The sequence below is a fragment of the Xyrauchen texanus genome, chromosome 3 (assembly GCF_025860055.1).
Source record: "Xyrauchen texanus isolate HMW12.3.18 chromosome 3, RBS_HiC_50CHRs, whole genome shotgun sequence".
NCBI lineage: Eukaryota > Metazoa > Chordata > Actinopteri > Cypriniformes > Catostomidae > Xyrauchen > Xyrauchen texanus.
In genome coordinates this window covers 17561356-17584516 of record NC_068278.1, presented here as the reverse complement: position 1 = coordinate 17584516, position 23161 = coordinate 17561356, and the positions used below count along the sequence as shown (strand labels likewise).

The following is a 23161-nucleotide window of genomic DNA, read 5'->3' as shown; positions in this document are numbered from 1 at the left end:
TTATCATCGAGTAATGAGTGTTGTACTCTAGAGCTGGATTGATTTGGAGGTGGAGTGTCCATGATGGTCTGGGGCGGTGTGTCAATAAAGGGTCTGAAAAGTCACTAAATCTAGCGGCAAAGTTGCTAAGTTGGCAACACTGAAACTACATTCATCTCTAGGAGACAGAATGTGTCTCCTTCCTGAGCGGTATGATGGCTGCATGGTCCCATGGTGTTTATACTTGCGTACTATTGTTTATACAGATGAACATGGTACCTTAAGGTGTTTGGAAATTGCGCCAAAATGACGAACCAGACTTGTGGAGGTCCACAGATCTTTTTGGCTGATTTCTTTTGATTTTCCCATGATGTCAAGCAAAGAGGCACTGAGTTTGAAGGAAGGCTGTGGCAGGGCGGAGGGCGGGGCCGGGTCGTGATACTATACACCGGTCCCGTATTAGGATAATTATGCCTCCGTGAGGTTTAAAGGCTGACTGCGGACATGTCCGTCATGTGTGTGTGTGTTTATGTCTTCTTTTAAGTTTATCATTAAAACTATTATTTATATTGAAAAGCCGGTTCTCGTCTCCTCCTTGCCCATCCTTTAACTGTTTTACACTGGTGCCGAAACCCGGGAATTTAAAAGAAAATAATAAATAAATGAAATTCCAAGCATGGAGAAAGGTCGCCCCATAGAGTCCTCCCAGCTGGCGGAGGTCCTCCAGTCCCTCGCGACGTTACACCGAAGCCACCAGCAATCCCTGCTTGAGCTCCGGCAGGACCAAGACCGCCGGTTCTTTGAAATCATGCGGGCTCAGGCAGAGGACCGGCACGCCATCCGGAGCCTCCTCAGCCAGGAGACCGCGTCGGCCACAACCGCAACCCCGGACACCCGCGCTACGCTGGCCCCGCCCACGTTGCAGAAGATGGGGCAGCAGATGATCCTGAGGCTCTCCTCGATTTGTTTGAGCGCATGGCAGAAATCTGTAGCTGGCCGCGCGAACAGTGGGCAGCCCGCCTAATTCCTCTCCTGTCCGGGGAAGCTCAACTTGAGGCGCAACAACTGCCGGCAACGAACCTCCTGGCCTATACAGACCTGAAGAGAGCCATTCTGCAACGGGTCGGTCGGAGGAGTGGGTCCAGTGCCACCGCCCGGCGTCGCTGGAGGAAGCCGTTCGTCTTGCGGAGGACCATTTGGCGGCGATCCCGAGGGCGGACGATCCCTCCTCTCTCTCCCCTTCCGCTGTGTCTGCCCCTGCCTTCTCCCCCTCCCCTATGTCCTTTCACTCTGTTCTCTCCCCAGGGCCCGTTCCTGCCCTTGGGAGAACGTACCCTCCCCTTCCCCATCTTTCAGCTGCTCTCCTCCTCAGGTGGGGTCGCCCGCCAGCACAAGTGCGGCCGTAACGCCTGGGCCGGCCTGTTGGAGGTGCGGAGACCCGGACCACTTCTGGGATCAGTGTCCGCTGATGGAGGTGGGGACGGTGGTGCGGGTCTCCGACATCCCGCAGGCTGCCCCCAATCGGGCTGGAGCATACCGGATTCCGGTAAGGATCGGGGGGGGTATTTACCAAGCTTTGCTGGATACCGGCTGCAATCAGACCACCATCCACCAACGCTTGGTTCAACCCGGGGCTTTGGGTTTAGCTAAACTGGTGAGGGTGAGGTGTGTGCATGGGGATGTTCACAAGTATCCCATGGTGACTCTGGCGATTAAATTCAGGGGAAGAAACCATAGTGTGGAGGCAGCGGTTAGTTCCCGCCTCACTCATCCGCTAATCTTGGGTACTGATTGGCCGAGTTTTAAAGATATTTTAGAGGGTATTTGCGCGGATGGGTCCTGCATAAAGAGGTGTGCGGTGTGCGATGCTTTGGCAGGGGAGGCGGAGCCGGGGTCATCCTCGGCTGCTCTGAATGATGAGGGAAGGGGTGAGGTGGCCACCCCTCCTCTCAGGGAATTCCCTAAGGGGGACTTCCCTCTAGAGCAGTCGCGGGACGAAACCCTTAAACATGCTCTTGATCAAGTGAGAGTAATTGATGGTCAACAGCTCCGGCCGGGCATCGCCATTTCATACCCATATTTTGCCTTGATTAAAGATTGGCTATATAGAGTGACGCAGGACGCTCAAACAAAGGAAGAAGTGACACAATTATTGATTCCACGGAGCCACCGGGAAATGTTTTTCCAGGCGGCTCACTATAATCCTATGGCCGGTCACCTAGGGGAACGAAAAACACTTCTCCGTCTAATAGCCCGTTTCTATTGGCCGGGCATTGGCGGTGATGTCCGCAGGTGTTGTGCGGCGTGCCGTGAATGTCAGCTGGTAAACCCACCGGCCACCCCAAAAGTGCCATTGCACCCTCTACCATTGATCGAAGTACCCTTCGAAAGAATTGGGATGTACCTCGTCGGGCCATTAGAACGGTCAGCACGCGGACATCGCTTCGTGTTAGTCCTAGTGGATTATGCAACGCGATATCCGGAAGCAGTGCCTCTGAGCAACATCTCCGCACGTAGTGTTGCAGGGGCACACTTCAAGATAATCTCCCGGGTCGGGATTCCGAAAGAAATCCTCACCGATCAAGGCACGACTTTTATGTCACAAACACACACACATGACGGACATGTCCGCTAACGATCTCTCTCTCCCGCACGGCCCTCTGCAGTCAGCCTTTAAACCTCACGGAGGCATAATTAGCCTAATATGGGACCGGTGTGTAGTTTCACGACCCGGCCCCGCCCTCCGCCCTGCCACAAAGGCCTTAAAATAAATCCACAGGTACACCTCCAATTCAGAATATCTCCTATCAGAAGCTAGTTGGCTAATTGTCAAAAACTTGACATCATTTTCTAGAATTTTCCAAGCTGCTTACAGGCACAGTAAACATAATGTATGTAAACTTCTGACCCAATGGAATTGTGATATGGTCAATTAAAAGTGGAACAATCTGTCTGTAAACAATTGTTGGAAAAATGACTTGTGCCACGCACAAAGTAGATGTCCTAAACAACTTACCAAAACTATAGTTTGCCAATATTAAACCTGTGGAGTGGTGAAAAAATGACTTTTAATGACTTTGTCATTGGTGTATGTAATCGTCTGACTTCAAATGTATATCTATCTATCTATCTATCTATCTATCTATCTATCTATCTATCTATCTATCTATCTATCTATCTATCTATCTATCTATCTATCTATCTATCTATCTATCTATCTATCTATCTATCTATCTATCTATCTATCTCTCTCTCATGTATATATATATATATAACTGATGAAGAAGTCCTTATGTTTTAAGTGTCCTGTTCATTGCATTTGGGGAAAGGGGTGGTTTGTCTTGTCTTATCTAATGGACAGAAACATTTCAGAATGTATGAGCACCTCTCAAGTCTATTTCAGTTCATTTCCTTATATAGTCTGCCACTATTCCAGTTCTGATAAGTCTTATCATATGCTGTGGCATGTCAGTATAAAAGCACAAGAGCTGCTCCTACAACCCTTTTTCCATCGCCACACTCAGCCGCATCATTATGGCACCAAAAAAAGTAGAACCCAAGAAGCCAGATCCTAAAAAACCAGAGCCGAAGAAAGAGGAGGCCCTGGCTCCTGCTCCACCTCCGGTTCCAGAGACACCCAAAGAGCCTGAGCTAGACCTGAAGAGTGTTCCACTGGAATTCACAGCTGACCAGATTGAAGAGTTCAGAGATGCCTTCACGCTCTTTGACGAAACACCAACAGGGGAGATGAAGATCAGGTATGCCCAGTGTGGAGATGTGATGAGGGCCCTGGGTCACAACCCCACCAATGCTGACGTGCTGACCGTTCTGGGGAAGCCCAAGGCAGAAGAGATGAACACCAATTACCTGGACTTTGAGACTTTCCTGCCCATGCTGCAGCATATCGCAAGAGCTAAGGACCAGGGGACGTTTGAAGACTTTGTTGAGGGCCTAAGAGTCTTTGATAAAGAAGGGAATGGAACAGTAATGGGTGCTGAGCTTCGTCATGTCTTGGCAACTCTTGGGGAGAAAATGACAGAAGATGAGGTGGACCGTCTGATGGCTGGGCAAGAAGACGCCAATGGCTGCATTAACTACACGTCCTTCATCAAGCGCATCCTCTCTGGGTGAGCTGAAGTTTGCAAAGATTGCTGTACGAGAATAGAACTCTAAATGGCAACAGTCAAAACACTGGAAAGAAAATATATCTTCTCTGTATGTCTTGGACACCATCAAATAAAAATCATCCAATTTAGTTTCGTCTGAGATTTTTTGCTCTGTTAATCTTGTTGTTGAAATGTTAAACTAAAAGACAACTGGGAAGAGTAGAGAAGTAAGAATAAATACACATATTTTACTTTAAAAAACAGTGCTTTAACTAAAAGTAAAATACAGTATATGGGTAGTTGATGCATAATGTGTCCATGGACTTTTCATCGACATCAAGATTTTAGGTTAAAATCTGTATGCATGACATGGGGAAGTGTATATCTTAGATAACTGGTCACCATTTCTTTTTTGTTTTTCAATATTCAATCATCCTCTTACCCTGACTAGTTAATTTGGTTCTGTGGTTAAAATACGTTTTAAAAGTACAAATATTCTGTGTAGTTTCTCAATTTATGAGGACGTAAAAACTACATACAAAATAATAAATAAAAAAAATATTAGCAAATAGTGTTTAAAATAGATGCATTTTTTTAATTTGATAATATAATTGTAATTTAATCAGAGCATTACTCTAGCACAAAATAAATAGGTTTTTAAAATTTTCATATTTTATATTGTGAGCATCAAACTCCAACAAATAAATGGAAAGGTATTGTATAGGGAAAATTTAAGTAACTTTAAAATGTCAAAACATTTAATTAACATAAATTAAATTACTATAAGTTAACAAATGTGTTTGCTGATAACAATCACTTGATTTAGTGGCTAATTTATCCACTATATGTCCATCCTGTTATTGTTTGCCCTGTTATTTCCCACCTTGACACTGCCCATTTAGCTAGGATGGATGTCTGAATTTTTTACATTGTTCAGCTTGACCAGTATGACTTATAAACTTCTCCATTTAATTATGAGACATACTTATAAAAGTAAGCTTCGTTTTAAAAAAAAATCAAAGTCAAACATGTCTAACAATTGTATGAATGTATAACAGGCCCCATGGGGACTCAAATCGGTAAATCGTTTTCTTGAATCTGTTTGTTGATATGAACGGGGTTAATATGCCGAATGAACGGGGATTCTATAAATTAAACTGGACCTTCCAAAGCTGCAAATGAAGAGAGAGAGAGAGAGAGAGAGAGAGAGAGAGAGAGAGAGAGAGAGAGAGAGAGAGAGAGAGAGATAATTATTTATGATGAGCCAATTCAGTACAATGAATCAGACTTTCGAATGCTACATTTGAGAGAGAGGACAGACAAAAACGAAAGCTACATATGAAAGAGGACATGCGTGACTGATAATTCATCCAACCTGCTCGGGAGCGAAGCTGTGTGCAGTACTGTGTGACAAAAACAGGAACGCAGTGTTTGGTTTCTCAACACCGCTACTTTTTGGATAAAGTAGCTCGCTACTGGAAATAGCTTTACTATTTTGAAAACATCTGAGCTACTGTCACAGTCAGTAGCGTCCATGGGCCTAGATTCTGGGGGGATGAAGCGGAATTAATCCCCAAATAATAAAGATAAGCAAGTACAACCCCCCACCTCTCACTTCACAATGCAGCCCCCTCAATGTTCAAACCAAATCTATGCCCTTGGTAGTGTCGTTACAGTATTGTTCACATTTAAACTCCCATGAATCCATAAGATTCAGGTTTTGCATTATTATATCTGTTTTGCAATTATGATGGCAGTTTACTTGCAGCTTTGGCAGCTTAAATGTCACTGGATTTTCTCAATTTTTGCTCAATCAGGAGAACAAAAACAGAACAGCAGGTAAGTCCAAGGAAGGATTTTATTTCATTGTTTATGAGAGGAGAGTTTGTATATGGTAACAGGTAATGCCCTGACAGGCCCGCCTGACACCACATCTGTACTTTCCCTCTCTTACAAACCTAGAAAATGCAGTCATTCGCCAGTCAGATCCTCATTTCTGTCAACACACACATCATGTCTATCAGGCATGCAGTAGATGATTACAGAGACATGTGAGAATGGCAAGGGACACATCTCTCATGTTAAGTGTCCCGTGAGTGATTTGGTCTATTTTCTTTCGTGGTGGCCAGTTTTCCAGTCTATGAAACAAAAAACTCACATTTATTACAAATATTGATTAGTATTTATACAATAAAACAGTTTTGGTCAATTAATCTGATTGGACATGCAGCATTCTAAGAGTGATTAGTATAACAGCACTGGCACACTTCACTGTTTGTATCACTTTTTTTTATTTTTATTTTAGATTTTTAAGACATAGTTTTGAAAACTATCCACCAGGTTAATAGACCAATTGATGCACTAACAGGATATTCAGCATGAGAGATGTGTCCCTTACCCTTACAACAACACTCTTGCTCATATGATATTGCTTAATTCTGATGTATTGTGTTTTGAATGGTATGGATGATCATTTTGACTACCCCTTTCAGAGATATTTAAACAACAGAGTTTGGTTCTCAAATTTGGATTATAGGCTCAGATGTGAATCTATCACACGCAAAAGCTGTTTGCTTTGGCAATACTGAACAATAACAAGCTTGCTTTTTTTTTATATACCTAATAGAGACTAAATATGTTCTTTATTTTAGAAAAGTATACATTCGTCTTAATGCATTCTTTCAGAACATAAAGACCACTGACAGAGATGGCAGTTGTAGCCGAGTATGGATCCAAAGACAACGTCTGACCAACTAATGAATCTTTTTGTGCTTGCATGTGGATAAACTGTAGGTTCACACTGGGACATACATATGGCAACAAAAAAAATAATCACTAGAAACCTATGGTTTTTTTAAAGAACGTGAAACTGTAGACGTTTCAGGGGGTAGTTTGCTTTTTCTTTGCTCTCTGGAGGATGTTTGGCACATGATCAAGGAAGTGTGGTCTTCAAGACTGAGCTTGAGCATCTTTATTATCTCAAACACCAGTTTATTATTCATTGATGGCCAGACATATATTTTATTATTTTAGTCTGGAGCACATAGGTTCACAGAAAAATAACAAAAGGATCCTTTAGCAAAGAACTCTTAAAGGCTGGACTTTCTCCTCAGACGGCCTGAAGAGAGAAGTGAGGTGATATGCTTACATTAACAGTGCAAATATCATCCTAAATGTTAAAGAAATGAGAGGGTTAAGTGTGGGAGAGGGACATCAAAAGATATGGGTTGAATGTATTTTAAAAGAGCCTCCTTTTACTCATCAGTCTTTATAGAATATCCAAATTAATTTAATTTCCCAAACACATCAAATGGTCATCATATAGCCTAGCTAATAAGAATGAAGCATGAGGCTGGTAATGCTTTTGTAAACATAAATATAATTTTAATCAATTTGTACAGCTCTTTTCACAATATATGTTATTCCAAAGTAGCTTTTGCAGGGACCGTGCCTTACAAATGTCCAGTCAGCAAGCCAAAGATATTTATGACAATATTGAATAATCAGTTTATTTTACAATCAGATATAATTATGATGAGTTATTATAAGAAATGAAAATGATTATAATGGAATTTAAGGAAAAATTAAGTACATTAAGAGCTCTCAAATTTAGTACAGTTGTATTTATATATATGTCTCTAATAAACATATGCAATAAATGCCTTTTGGATCCCTCTGACTGAGAAAATGGAAAAAGAGGATGTTCATAACATACCTTAATCATTAGGTGTCTCAGTGCACAAGCCCTCAAATCTGCACTGAATCTTCCCCACTGATGGGGGATGGGTCTGTTAGAGATTACATCATCGGCTGGGGTTGTGTGCAATGCTTGTGTATTGCAGTAGATGTGCGGTCTTGTAAGAAAAAGGAACAATTTCTCTCTTTGATGATTATGTGAGGGCTGTTTAAGCAGCAAATTCTACTTTTAGTATTATTCTACAAACAAAGCAGCAAACATATTTTACATGAAAAATAAATCACTCTGGGGACTCAAAAAATGACATTAGGAATAACATTTTCCTTGATCTTTTGAAATGTAAGAGGTAATTTTATTATAAAAATATACAGTCTCAGAACTCAGAAACTTCCTTCTCACAACAAAAAAGCATTTGTTAAAACCAAGATGCCAAAACGACTCGTTCTCTACTTCCTTCACATTGTGATGCTACACTGTGGTAGACATCTGCATCTGACTGCCTCCACAACACTACATCAATGCCTACTTTACCTTAAATCACATCTGAGTGAGCAGTGAGATGGCAAGGAGAGAGCAGGTTAGTCAAGAGCAGAGAACAAATCATAAAAGTAAGCATTTACTGTCAAGTCTTAAAGGAGAAGCAGCATCAAAACTTTTCTGACAAAGTGTCAGAATGAGGGTGGAAATAATTATGTTTTACAAATTATTGACAGTTTTTTTTGTCAAAATGTTTTACTAATACTGTAAGTTAGCCTCAAGGACCATATATAAATAAATAAAAATTAATTGTCATGACAAAAGTACCCTGGCGAGATGCAGTCATTTAAAAGGGAATCTGTGCGATCTTGAATTTCGCACAATGGACTTCTAGTGGTGAAGAATTTCCCCTCACGTTGAGTTTAAGTTTGGTGACCTTTGAACGCTGAGCTGACCAATAGGAAACTGTTTTGTTTGGCAGTGACCTCTGTCAGGGTGGGGCTTCATACCCAGCTATACTTAATATTCACAATGAACAAGGATATCCTTTTAACGGCGAGTTTATTTTTAACATCACTCTCAAAGAGTACAAAGTGCAGCATTAAAAAGAGGCTACTTAGTAATTAGTTTTTGTTGGTTTCACACGCCCTCAACGTTCACCCGCATCTTCTTCGCCCACAGAATTTCGCCGTGCAAAGGTAAATATGACCGCACCTTAAAGCAGCTTTTTCTCTAAGGCTGATACGACTAGAACCTTCGTCTCATAAGTGTACATCATTTCTAAACATATTTTTCAAGAATAATATTAATTTCTTACTGTTTAAAAGTTTAGAGAAAAAAACTTAGTGCACCTTTAAATTACAATGTGTTTGTGCAGTGGTGTGTGAAACATCTATGACATTCATAAAGATGTTCTCCATGAGATGAAGTCAGCGCAGAGCGATGGTGGAAGAGTGGAGTCCTCAGGCTGGAGGTGGTGTTGCTCCTGTGGGGAGCTGAGCGGTTCGGCAGGCTGACTTTATGCACAATGACATGGCCACAGGAACCTGCCAGAGTCCATTAAAATCTCCTCAAGTCAGGTGTCTCCTCTGCTTCTCTACACACGACCCTCCAGCTCACCACCAATGCACTCTGCTCCCAGAACAATCAATATGTTAGGTTAATGTCCAGAATGGAACAGGTTGCTCCAGCCTGCTGTGCCATTTCAGCAGGTTTGGGTGGGGGACAAAGTCAGTTCTTAAACAGATATAATGGTGCAGCTTCTTCCTTGAGCCATTTCTGTGCTTGGGAAAAAGCAGATAAAAGAAGTAACCCCTGAGGGAACTGATGTGGAAATGTGGTTCAGAACTACAGTGTCTTTCTATATCTGAGGCTGGCTGAAATGTCAGTTCATAGCTTAATGATAAATAAGCTTTGTAAGAGTTTATTATTTTTAAAGACACCATGAAATGGCTTGTCAAGTGCAGTGTCCTTTCCTATTTTGAGATTTCCTTTTAAACAAAAAATTTGGGGTGAAACACAAGCAGGACATTATGTCAGCTGTGAAAATGATTTGCTACTTGCTATATTGGGGTAGGGTCATTTTCACTATAGAGAGCATTTTATTGGACAAAAATCTGTGCAAGTAAAATCATCAATATTTTTTTGTCTGTTTTCCTGGAAGAAAAATAATTTAAATGTGCATATCTGCTAAAAGAGAGTTTTTCAGCTTTTAGGAATGCACAAGCATATATGTACTGTATATACTATACGTGTATAGCCTAAAAACTTAAAGAGATGGACTAAAAGTCCCAAAACTATGTTTTTATTTTTTATGGTTGTCTTGCATAACCAGGGGCGGCATAACAGGGGGGAAGGTTAGGATGATTCTAAGTGCCCTGGACAGACAGGGGGCCCAGCAGAACCCTCAATCTTTCTCTGCATGATTTTTTGATAGATGGCCACTTTGCACTTGTAAGTTAAAATAACGACTGCACTTACTTGATAATAAAAAGTGATCTGGTTTGTGTGATCCATCTTAAAACACCCAACGGTTTATCCCCCCCAAAAAACTTTTTTCCTAGCTAGAATTAAATCATTGTGGAGATTGTGTGAGAGAGGATGTTGTTAAATTAGAATGTTTTATTTAATTATTATAATTTTTTTATTAGAAACCTTTTGTATTGCCTCTGACAAGACGACTGTCATATGTCTCCCCAGCAGCATTTGCAACAGGGTCAAAGAATCATGTTACAATAACTACATTTTTGCAAAATTATATTATATATTATATTATATGTGGCCTGTTGTACATAACACGGCAATTTCAATCAATCAATCAATCAATCAATCAATCAATCAATCAATCAATCAATCAATCAAATTGTATTTGTAGAGTGCCTTACAACAGCCAAAAGGTGCACAAGGCGCTTTCCAGTAAAAACATCAATAGACAACAGTATATATAAAAAAAAAAAACATAAGTGTACATAAAAATAGCAATCGAGTCAAGTCGGAGGCTACGTGTTAAAAGCTTGGCTAAATAGATGTGTTTTCAACTGCGATTTAAAAACACTCAACATGGTGATACTTCGTAAGTGTGGTTGAAGTGCGTTCCACAGTTTTGGACCCTGGACGGCAAACGACCGACCTCCAAACTTTTTATATTTAAACTTTGGAATCACCAGAGAGGTGTGTTCAGAGGAGCGCAAGGTTCTGGCTGGTTGGTGGACCGTTAGTAATTCTGTGAGATAGGCCGGGGCCAAACCATTAATGGTGGACCTTATACTCCACCCTAAACCGCACCGGGATCCAGTGGAGCGAGCGGAGGATCGGGGTGATATGTGAGCGTTTGGTGGCATTGCAGAGGAGATGTGCTGCTGCGTTTTGTACCAGTTGAAGCATATTGAGAAGTGACTGATTAAATCCAATGTAGAGGGCATTGCAGTAGTCTATCCTCGAACTGATGAAGGCATGAATGGCTTTTTCAAGGTCAGCTCTGGACAGAAATGGTTTGACCTTACTCAGGAGCCTTAACTGGTAAAAGCTCGCCTTCACAACTGCACTAATCTGTTTATCATACTGCATACCTTTGTCAAAAATAACACCCAGGTTATGCACATTGGGTGCAAACTGAGGTGTTAGAGGACCAAAACTGAGAGACCTATTGGATGAGTCCGGATTGAACAGAATGTACTCAGTCTTTCCTTCATTCAGATGAAGGAAATTCTGGGAAAGCCACTGTTTGATGTCCTGAAGGCAGTTATGCAGAGGATCCAGTGCAGAATGATTGTTCAGAATCACAGGAAGGTAGATCTGGAGGTCGTCAGCATAGAAATGGAAATGAACATTGTGATTGGAATGAGTTTACCAAGTGGCAGCATATACAATGAAAATAGAATCGGACCGAGAATGGATCCTTGAGGCACACCGGAAGACAGAGGGGCAGCTGAGGAGGAAAAGTCATTAAGCATTACTGAAAAGGTTCTGTTAGTGAGATAAGAAGAGAACCAATTGAGCACCGCGCCCTGCAGACCGACAACATGTTGAAGACGGGAGATAAGAATGGCATGATCCACGGTGTCAAATGCAGCGGTCAGATCCAGTAACACCAAAACCACAGAGCTTTTACAGTCCAGTGCTCCAAGAATGTCATTATGGACCCTCAATAGTGCCGATTCGATGCTATGTCTAGACCTGAAACCGGACTGAAATTTATCACCAATGACGTGCAGTTGGAGATGAGACTGAAGCTGAGAGAAAACCAGCTTCTCCATCAACTTGGACAGAAATGACAGGTGAGATATTGGACGGAAGTTGGAAAGTATGGAGGGATCAAGGTTGGGTTTCTTGAGCAGCGGTCTAACAATGGCGTGTTTGAGAGCAGCGGGCACAGTGCCCAAACTAAGACAGGTGTTTATGAAGGAGACGAGGAAGGGACCTATGATGTCAATAACCTCCTTCAAAATCTTAGCAGGAACAGCATCTAGAGTGCAGGTGGTAGGCTTCAACTCATAGACAGCTTTTTTGAGGTCCACAACAGAAACAGCCTCAAAGTTCTCCAGCACACATTGCGCCGCTCGAGTGGACATGGCAACAGCAGGGGCTTGTGTGATGGTTTTCCTGACAGACAAAACCTTGTCCAAAAAGTATTGTTTAAATGCATTGCATGTATTTTCAGATACATCATTCAAAGCAACAGACACCGGATTTATAACAGAATTAATAGTGCTGAACAGGATTCCAGGACGGTGGCTGTTGCTATTGATGAGATTAGAAAGGTACTGTCCTTTAGCTTCCTTCACTGCATTCTGATAGGTGGCAAGACTGTCTCTAAACATCTCCAGTGACACCTGCAGCCTATCCTTCTTCCATTTTCGTTCAGCCTGTCTACACTGACGCCTGACGACCCTAGTTGTATCATTGAGCCAGGGGTCCATAGGACCTTTGGTCGTCTTTACCTTGTAGGGCGCAACAGAGTCCATAATCTGGGAGCAGATGGTGTGGAAGGAGGAGAGGAAAAGGTCAGGACATAGAGGCGATGCCAATCCAGCAGTAGAGGCGAAATCGGAAACAGCGAAAGCAGCAACAAAGTCATCAACTGTGGATGAGGTAATGATGCGACGACGATGGGGGGGCGTGGGCGTGGGAGCAGGAGGAACAGCACAGATGTCAAGTGTGATGATTAGGTCAAGAGTGTGACCTAACCTATGAGTGGGACAGGATATGGACTGAGTCAGATCCAATGAATCTAAAAGTGCCTTAAAATCGTTAGCAGGTTTATCAGAGGGGCAGCAAACATGAATGTTAAAGTCACCACAAATTAGAATATTGTCAAACTTTGCCAAAAACTCTGTCAGAAACTCTGAGAACTCATTTAAAAAATCCCTATTTAATTTAGGTGGCCGATAGATTACTGCACATAAAATAGGACAGGGCAGTATGAGCACAAATACTTGTAACTCAAAGCTGGAATACCCTCTAGTGAGCAGCTGGCGGCACTTCAAGGACTGTCTGTGTGTAGTAGCTATCCCCCCGCCCCTACCCGTTTGCCGCAGAGTGTTTAAGTAAAGATAGCCAGAGGGGAGGTGTTCCGAAAAGACACTGACGTCACCTGGGGGAAGCCAGGTTTTGGTGAGAAAAAACAAATCCAGATTGTAAGATGAGATGACATCGTTGAGAACAAATGTTTTTTTATTGAAAATGTTTCCAAGTGGAATGAACACTAGAGGTGCTAAAACAACAATTTATCCCCTTTCACTCAAATCACATGTAAAATATCAGATCATCAGTTCATAAACACTTGTTTTTCACTCTGTTCCTCACACAATGCTATCTTAGGACATATAAACACTATAGCCAGGGTTGGGAGGGTTACTTTTGAAATGTATTCCACTACAGATAACAGAATACATGCTGTAAAATGTAATTTGTAGCATATTTTATTAGATTACTCAAGGTAATTATCCATCCATCCATCCATCCATCCATCCATCTTCAACTGCTTATCCGAAGTCGGGTCGCGGGGGCAGCTGCTCCAGCAGGGGGCCCCAAACTTCCCTATCCCGAGCCACATTAACCAACTCTGACTGGGGGACCCCAAGGCGTTCCCAGGCCAGTGTGGAGATGTAATCTCTCCACCTAGTCCTGGGTCTTCCCCGAGGCCTCCTCCCAGCTGGACGTGCCTGAAACACCTCCCTAGGGAGGCGGCCAGGGGGCATCCTTACCAGATGCCCAAACCACCTCAACTGACTCCTTTCAACGCAAAGGAGCAGCGGCTCTACTCCGAGCTCCTCACGGATGACTGAGCTCCTCACCCTATCTCTAACCACCCTTCTGAGGAAGCCCATTTCGGCCGCTTGTACTCGCGACCTAGTTCTTTCGGTCATGACCCAACCTTCATGACCATAGGTGAGGGTAGGAACAAAAATTGACCGGTAGATCGAGAGCTTTGCCTTCGGCTCAGCTCTCTTTTCGTGACAACGGTGCGATAGAGCGAGTGCAATACCGCCCCCGCTGCCCCGATTCTCCGGCCAACCTCCCGCTCCATTGTCCCCTCACTCGTGAACAAGACCCCGAGGTACTTGAATTCCTTCACTTGGGGCAAAACCTCATTCCCTACCTGGAGTACGCACTCCATCGGTTTCCTGCAAGGTAATTAACATATTCTAAATGCTTTGCATTACTTCTTCATTACTTCTTGCATTACTGATTTTTTCACTTGTTTTGACTATACAATCTTTGCCAGTACAGTAAGACGAAAGACACATGTTAAAAATACATTCTCTGAAAAAACCTAAATATATTATGCAGTATTGTTAAATAAAATTTAAAATAAAATAAATCATAAATAATGCAAAAAATATGATCAAGAATATGATTTTTGCACTAATATCAAAGGTCTTAATAGAAAAAAAAGAAATTATGATCCACCGTGAATTTTCTTGATACATTTTTTTTTATGTGAACATTAACTGAAGCTCCTGACCCGTATCTGCATGATTATATGCACTGCATTGCTGCCACACCATTGGCTGATTAGATAATCGTATGGATGAAGGTTGGAGCCAGACGGGCTGGACTGAGTATTTCTGTAAGTGCTGATCTCCTGGGATTTTCACACACAATAGTCTCTCAGTTTACTCAGAATGGAGCCATGGAGTTCTGCGGACTGAACCGTTTAGGTCACTAGTGTAACTCCTGTTCCCTGATGGAGGGAACGAGACATTGTGTCGATTGTAGTGACACAGGCGGCTTCTTTCGGGAGCCTTGGATACCTCTGAATATTGAAAAGGCAAATGCCAAATTGGCGAACAGAATTTGCATGTCCCGTCCCCGGACATACGGGTATAAAAGGAGGGGATTGTGCATCTGTTCAGTCAGGTTCTGCAACGAGGAGCCGAGAATAAGGTTTGGCCATTACTGCGGCTTGGTACAGTGTTGTGGCATGAGATCCCACGTGGGGAACAGGCATGGCCTGGGAGGATTCAACCTCTGGGTTACTCTTAGAAATCTGACGATCAGGTCGTGCTTCCCTAGGGACTTACCGTACTCTGAGTTGTGGTGGGCTGCTATAGCAGCTACATACACCTTTACGGTGGAGGGGGACAGCCACCCCTCCAGCTTTTCCTGCAGAAATGACCTGAGGGAGTAACAGAGCAGGCAATGGGAGTTCTCTTGGGAAGCGAACAGGTCTACCTGTGCTTTGCCATAATGGTCCCAGATCAGCTGAACCTCCTGGGGGTGGAGCCTCCACTCCCCGTTGAGCGGAGCCTGTCGCGACAGCGCGTCCACTGTTGTGTTGAGGCTGCCCGGGATATGAGTGGCGTGCAGTGACCTCAGTCGGTGCTGACTCCAAAGGAGGAGATAGCAGGCGAGTTGTGACATGTGAAGAGAGTGCATGCCGCCTTAACGATTTTATGTACACTACTGTAGCGGAGCTGTCTGAACGGATCAATACATGCTTGCCTCGGATCAGCGGGAGAAACCTCCTCAGGGCAAGAAATACAGCCAGCAACTCTAGGCTGTCGAAGAGCCAAGGGGCGTGGAATGCACTGGCGTGCACAGCAATGCAAAGAGTGGAACAGTAGTGAGTGTCTCAGCTCGCTGATCACACAACCACTCGGCTCTGAAGAAAGAATCTGACTGAACAGATGCACGATCCCTGCCTTTTATACCCGTATATCCGGGGGCGGGACATGCAAATTCTGTTCACCAATTTGGCATTAGCCTTTTTCATATTCAGAGGTATCCGAGGCTCCAGAAAGAAGCCCCTTGTGTCACTACAATCGACACAATGTCGAGTGAGTGACAGAAGAGGAACACCTTGTTGTAGAGAGAGGTCAGCAGAGAATGGCCAGACTGGTTTGAACTGACGAAGTCTCTGGTAATTCAGATAACCGCTCTGTACAATTGTGGAGAGAAGAATAGCATCTCAGAATGCTATTCTAAGATGTGGTTTGGCGCTGTTTTGGCTGCACAAGGGGGGAACTACACAATATTTGGCAGGTGGTTTTAATGTTGTGGCTGATCGGAGTATATGTATATATAATCAAAAGGCTTTTGTAGTTAAATGTGCACATGTCATTTATGTCTATACTTGCCTACATAATATCTATTAATTTCTACTCCCTGTCTACTGAATTATTAGGGGCAAAACACAGAAGGTGCGTAGCCCCTATTGTGTCCGTTATTATTATAATTAGGGGCCAAGCACCAAAGGTGATATTGATATTTTAATGAACTATTCAAAGTTCAATTTGTTTAGTGTTTCTTATTGAATGTGCAATCACACTTATATTTGCATTTATTAATAATTATGGGTGGCGATAAGATAGGGGGCCAAGAGTGCAAAGTTGTCAGGGGGCCCAAATATCCTAATGCCACCCATGTGCGTAGCATGCATGGCAGTTTGAGCACCTCCGATGAAACAGTAATAGTCTATGTGCTTTTGCAGATAAATTAATCTTTTCTGAGATCTTTCCCACCTACAACAAATGCCAGCTTAATATGTTTTTGGATATAGTTAAGTGAATTTATGTTCACAGGAGATCAAGAAGAGACCTATCTCTTCCAATCCATATGTTGATTTCCAGTATAGTAGGTGTTGTATCATCAATGACATAACATCCCACACAAGCAGGGCCAAATTGATAAGTTAAGATGTTGTTGAAGCAAGCAAGAACAATTATAGAGATCCGTGGGTAAAAAAAATCATCTCTCCAAATTGAGGAAAACAGCTTTAGTTTAAGTAAACTTTGAGTAAGACCAATATATTCCATCCATATATTCTTACGCTAAGTTCCCTCTAACAAGTTCTTCTATTTTAAGTACTAATATCTATTAATTGCCTTTCCTATTAATCAAAGTTCTAATAAGGAACAGGAAACACAGCTTCTAAGAAAAAGGTCCTCTGTCTGTACTGTTGTTTTTTTGTTTTTGTTTTGTTTCAAATGTACATTTTTGTCAGTTATTGTTTATTGAAGAGCTGAAACCAACAAATGTTAAAAATAATAGGTGTGGTAAACCCTTAAAAATCTGAAGGATTTTGATGGGATTTGAAAATTAAACAACTGTAAAAAAACAATCGGCAAATTTAACATTTGAAACCATTCACAATTTGCACACATACTTCCACAGAATTTGATATTGCACAATTTCATTTTCCTAACTGACTTTGAATATAGTACATGCAACAATATAGAATTAATCTTTGGTGTGAAGCCAAGATATTTGTGTGATTTTTAAATAGTTTGAGATGTTTACGAAACTTGCTTGGAAAAAGCTCATTTGAGCTTAAAAGCTCACTTGACAGGATTTGGTGGATGTTTGGCTCTGCAATACATTGAAGAACTTGTTTTGGTCAGAGGCTTCAGGATGTGGAAGAGGGGAACCCCTGTTTTGATATGTTTGTTTTGAATACTCAAGGTGGGCAGGGCCAGAAAGCATTGATTTGAAAATGAGACGTTCCATGTCAAGCCTCGTGTCTGAGCGGAAATTTATGGGGGTTATGGATAGAGCAGGGCCTGAACAGAGGAGTGGGGCACAGAGGTCAGTATACTCTGGAGGAACACATGCTGATGGGGGGTATTGGAAGTGGGTGGTCTCACGAGAACGCTTGCCGAATTAGGATGCAATCTAGGAGTAACTATGGATACAACAACACACGCCTGGAATACGCATTGGAGCAACATTGACAACAACAGACGATCTTTACATTAGTGGCTTCTCTTGGTGTTGATGGTAATGTACAAAACAAATTAAAGCATAAAGGGAAGCTTTTTCTTAGTTCACATTTATTCAATACACCAGACCCTGGAATACACATCCACACATTATTGTATTCACTATGCCGCCTAATTCACCACAGTCTGGTGTAAGTGATGAAAATGGCCTTCAGTTTAGACTTCAAAAAACTTATGATATAAAGATCCCTTTGCATCTTCATTCACTCACATATGGGTTTGAAGATGTAACAAAGAAAATGCTGCCACACCGAACCATATTTGAAAAAATTGACAATGTATGACTGCGGCACTAAAGAAAGACAACCCAGTGATTTGAAGGGGTGAACTTAGGATTTATGAGGTCACTGGAAGAGTGGAGGAGGGGATTTGGTGCAATTTGAGGGTCAGATGGGGATTGAGGTGGAGGGGTGGAGGAGTGTCACCACAAGATTGAGTTACTTTGAGACTTTGTTGTCAAATCTTAAAGGGATAGTTCACAGAAACATGAAAATTTTGTCATAATTTACCCATTTGACATTCTTTCCTCTGTGAAACACTATAGGAGATGTTAGCCATAATGTTTGCCTCACTTTCATTACATCTTTTTGCCATACAATAAAGGTGAATGGTGACTGAGGCCAACATTCTGCCATACATATCCTTTTGATGTACTTACTTCAAGCTCAAATAAAAATAACTAATGAGTTGATATTATTTAACTGAAAAATAAATGTCAACAATGGGAAACAGCACTCACTGCTGTAGACAATGAAATAATGAATACAAATATCAGTAATAGTATGAAAATGTGACAACAAACATAACACATCACATTATGGAATTCCAAAATACACTAAAGATACACAAGCGCTCATGAGGAGTACCAGGGGCCTGAAATGCAATTTGTGGTCAAATTAATTAATTTATTGGTGCAAACCTCATCCCATTGGCTTTGTCAGCCTTGCACACAATACCTTCAGGAGGAGCGAGGGAGATCATTGATTATCCTCTATCGGGGTGGATACACTATGATCTCTATAACCTCTCACCCACATCTGTCAGGCGTCGTCTCCCACTGTTTATGTTATGCTAGCGGATTTAATTTTCCCCTAGAATAATCTTGTGATCTTAATTGAAGGGGATTTCAGAAAATTCTCTGATATTTGTTTGTGAGATCATATATGGAACATGTTTACAGATCTTGTTGTTGACACAGGGAAGCAACTAGAGCACCAGAGGATTACTCTGATCAGTTCATTGTTCATTGAAATAGGTTAAAGTTGTCCTTTTATGACGATCTGAGAGCACCTTGTTTTCTCTCATACTAGATTTGGGCAGAGATGTAAAAAGATTTGGAGTCGTGCTGTAAAAGAGCAGCCTGTCCCTGGAGCTCATTCATCATAGGGAAGCCCATGTTCTGATCAGTTGGCAGAAGGAGCTATTTTCATAACTTTGCGAGACAGCCAAATGAATCCTGTTTTACTCTGTTCACTCCCCCACTGCCTTGAAATGCAATATACTAATTAAAGCTGAGGAATGCTATTTTATAAAAACCATCTTCAGCAGGTGAATTAGTGAGCAGGAAAAGCATATACAGTATGCATTTTTGAAGGGGAAACAAGCATCTATATTTGGAAGACTTATATCCAAAGCAACTTACAGTAATGACTTCAAGCTGTACAAAGAAGTCCGTTTGTGTTTTCCCTGGGAATCAATCCCATGACCTTGTTGTCACTAGCATAATATTCTACTGAGCTACAGGAACACTAGAAAAGACATCATCAAAGAAGCACATTTTAACTTAGTCCTTCAAGTTCTTCATGCATGTGTGTTAGTTAAAAGGATTTAAACAAAATTTTAATTATGTTATTATTTACATGTTTTTTTATTTTGTATTTTATTTATTTATTTAATTATTTTTGCTTCTGTGAATTTTTAAATTTTGAAGTCTTCAGGGGTTAATTGCCATAATTTAAGAAAAAGGTGATCCGGTCTGTCAAGCTCGAAAAACACCCCACAAAACATCAGAAAACCACAATAAAAGAAATCTATATGACTTATGCACTGTATTCCAAATGTGTTTTCAGCAATGCAATCACATGCAATGAACAAAATACTTTTTAAGTTGTGTTTCACTCTCAAATCAATTAATTTTAAAGTAAAGCTTTCAAATATGACATTTACATTTATAAAGAACCAATGAGGTTTGATGTTTTCGACAAAGACACCATATTTTATTTAAGCGGTTTATTAATGATTTAATTTTATTTCAGAGTAAACAACAACTTGAATGTTACTGTTGGCACAAAATTATCGTATTGCTTCAGAAGACATGGAATATAGTGCACGAGTCAAATTGATTACTTTCACTGTGGCTTCACAGTTTTAGTTTGTTTTTTGTCCTATTTCAAGCTTATGGACAAGAGTCACTATTCACTAAAATTAAAACCTGTGAATTATTTTTTTTAATTCACCTTATGCATTCCATAGAAGAAAGCAAGTCATATAGATTGGAGCAACATTATAATAAGTAAATAATTATGTAATTTTATATTCTGGGAGAACTATACCTTTAAGTGGTAGAGTTTCCAACTAGCATACAAGGTGACCAGGGTTCAAACAAATCAGCCAGTGAGTCCATTTACATGCACACCAACAACTCCACAAAAATCAGCTTCTTTAATAAAATCTGACAAAGCAAAAAGGCAGCGGGAGTTACGGGAGTTTTGAAATTCCCTTTCAAAACGTGAGTTATTCTCTGCTTTTGACCTCAAACCATGGAGAGGTATGCGCACAACCCTTGTGCACATTGGATAAGCTGGTAAGAATGCTGGTGCAATGAGATATTGGGGTAATGGGGGAAAAAAATCTATTGGCGTCAATCGGTTTATTCTTAAAGGGGTAGTTTACCCAAAAATCTAAATTCTCTGATAATTTACTCACCCTCATGCCATCTGAGATGTATATGATTTTCTTTCTTCTGCAAAACACTATTGAAGATTTGTAGAAAAAGATCCAGGCACGGCAGGTCATTAGAATGGGAGAGGATTGTGACTAGATAGTTATTCGATCACTTTGTGTGTGAAAAAGAAAAGTAAGCACAGTGTAGTTCTAGCGGAAAGACTAGCAACTTTACATTATCGCATCATAAGCAAGGTAACTCCTAGCCAAACACATGTAAGACAGACATTACATTCCTGTTTCATATTCCTCAATTAAATGTAATCTATAACTTTACTCAAGTCTGCGATTCTTCCTGATAGAATAATATTTAAGCAATTTTTAACCATAAAAGTCAGGTGTTGACGAATGGCTGAATATACCCAAGTGCTCCTTGGTTGTGTGTCTTTCACGCGTCAGTTCACGTGCCACTGCGCTTACATCACGAGAGCACTCGGGTAAATTTGGACATTTGTCAATGCCTGACTGGAAGCAATCTTTTATTGTTAAAATGAGCTTAAATATCATTCTTTTTCGCACAAAAAGTGATCGATTTGCTTTAGAAGACATTAATGTCACAGCTGGAGATGGATTGCTCTTATGCTATCTGTGCTTTTTGGACCTACAAACATCTAATCACCATCCTCTCCCATTGAAAGGACTTGCTGAGCCTGTATCTTTCTCTACAAATCTTCAAAAGTGTTTAGCAGAAAAAAGAAAGTCATACACATCTCAGATGGCATGTGGGTGAGTAAATTATCAGAGAATTTTAATTATTGGGTAAACTATCCCTTTAAGCCGTTTATGACCTTACACTTATAAAGGAAAGCCATTTAATGCATTTACATGGCCACGAGTATTTGGCTTATTAAGCATAATCTGTGTAAGATCTTGCATGTGAACACACTCAGTGATCAACATGCACATTTGCTGTATTGAACAAAGCAGCTCTGACGTATTGATAATAAATAATAACTCTGTTTGTGGTCCATATGAATTTTGAGCAACACGAAGATAGGTAGATTATGATGTCACAGAACCAAGACCTGGCTAAAACCGTCTAACTTAAATAACATGTTAATACTGTTTCCAAGCACTGGCATTTCCTTTTTAAATGCAAAATCTTCTAAAAAAAATTAAAAAATAAAACTAGTTCCAGAAATGTTATGATTAGAGGCAGTCTTAAAAGAGAGCAAGAAGAGATTGAAGCTGTGTGGACTAAGTCACAGGAGCACGGGAGGGGGAACGGAGGGGTTTAAAGGTGAACTCTTTTTTATAAGAGTGTAACAGTATCTCTTTCCTCACCAGGCACAAATGTTTCCTCACATTGGCCTGTTTGGGCTGTAGACCCGAGATCCGCCTCTCTGCGAAGGAGAAACTGTTTATTTGAATGAAATATCATTCCAAGGGTTCCATATGGAACTGGTATATCCTTCATTTTTATGTGGTCTGTTTGATTTGAGAAATCAGGGGCTGTTCTGCACTCCACTCAGTGTAGAGGCACAGGTTAAGGTCTTTGCAGTTTCCTATAGGTACACTTTCCAGGCCACAGGGGAGAACTAACTTTGTGTAAATTGGCCGAAGTCCATCATGCCGTCTTCTTAGGGTTGGAGAAACAGACAAAGTCTGTCTTGCTCTCTAAAAGGACCACTTGTTTGTTACCTTTGAGCAAGGCCGTAACCATGTCTTTAACATTGGGGGGGACCAAACCATTTGGGGGGGGGGGGTCGCAGGTGTTGAGGTCACAAATATAATGGTCCTTGGCCCTTTAAAATAGTAAAGGTGATAAAATTATAATTTTCTGAATAAAGGCTTTAAATACATTTACGTTTTTTTTTAAATGCAACCAAAATTTGCTAATTTTTGGTTTTAAAAGATAAGTTTTAAAAAAAGACAACACTGTGTCTGCATTGCTTCAGTCATCCATTGTTTCTTTTTTGTGCTGTATCAAAGAAAGGACAAATATACATTTATTTTCATCAATGATATATCTGTGAAATGACATGACATCAGCTGGCTAGCAAAAAGAAAATAGACAAAATGATGTTCTGTCCTCAAGTAATGCCTGCTTTAAATCTGAGCATTTCTTATTTTTTCTTAATTTGATAGTTTTTTTTTTTGATAAAAAGTTATAGTTTTTGAGCCAATTCATATATTGAATATCTGTTAGTTAGCTTGGTGAAAATCTGATAAATCATGATTTCAGCCTAGGCTAGAAGATACATTGTGTATAGACAAACAATTATCTTTTAATAGTT

General features: G+C 41.0%; 1 protein-coding gene across 1 annotated transcript; it reads left to right on the top strand.

The window, feature by feature from the left end:
• The first annotated feature begins 3474 nt into the window (after positions 1–3474).
• Positions 3475–4234, top strand: LOC127630696 (myosin light chain 4-like). The gene has a single exon (XM_052108409.1). It carries the CDS (start codon positions 3514–3516, stop codon positions 4108–4110), a length of 597 nt encoding a protein of 198 aa, XP_051964369.1. The 5' UTR covers positions 3475–3513; the 3' UTR covers positions 4111–4234.
• The last annotated feature ends 18927 nt before the right edge of the window (positions 4235–23161 follow it).

What these genes read in the sequence shown, in the direction of transcription:
- LOC127630696 (XM_052108409.1), top strand. Translation starts at nt 3,514, where the DNA reads ATGGCACCAAAAAAAGTAGAACCCAAGAAGCCAGATCCTAAAAAACCA.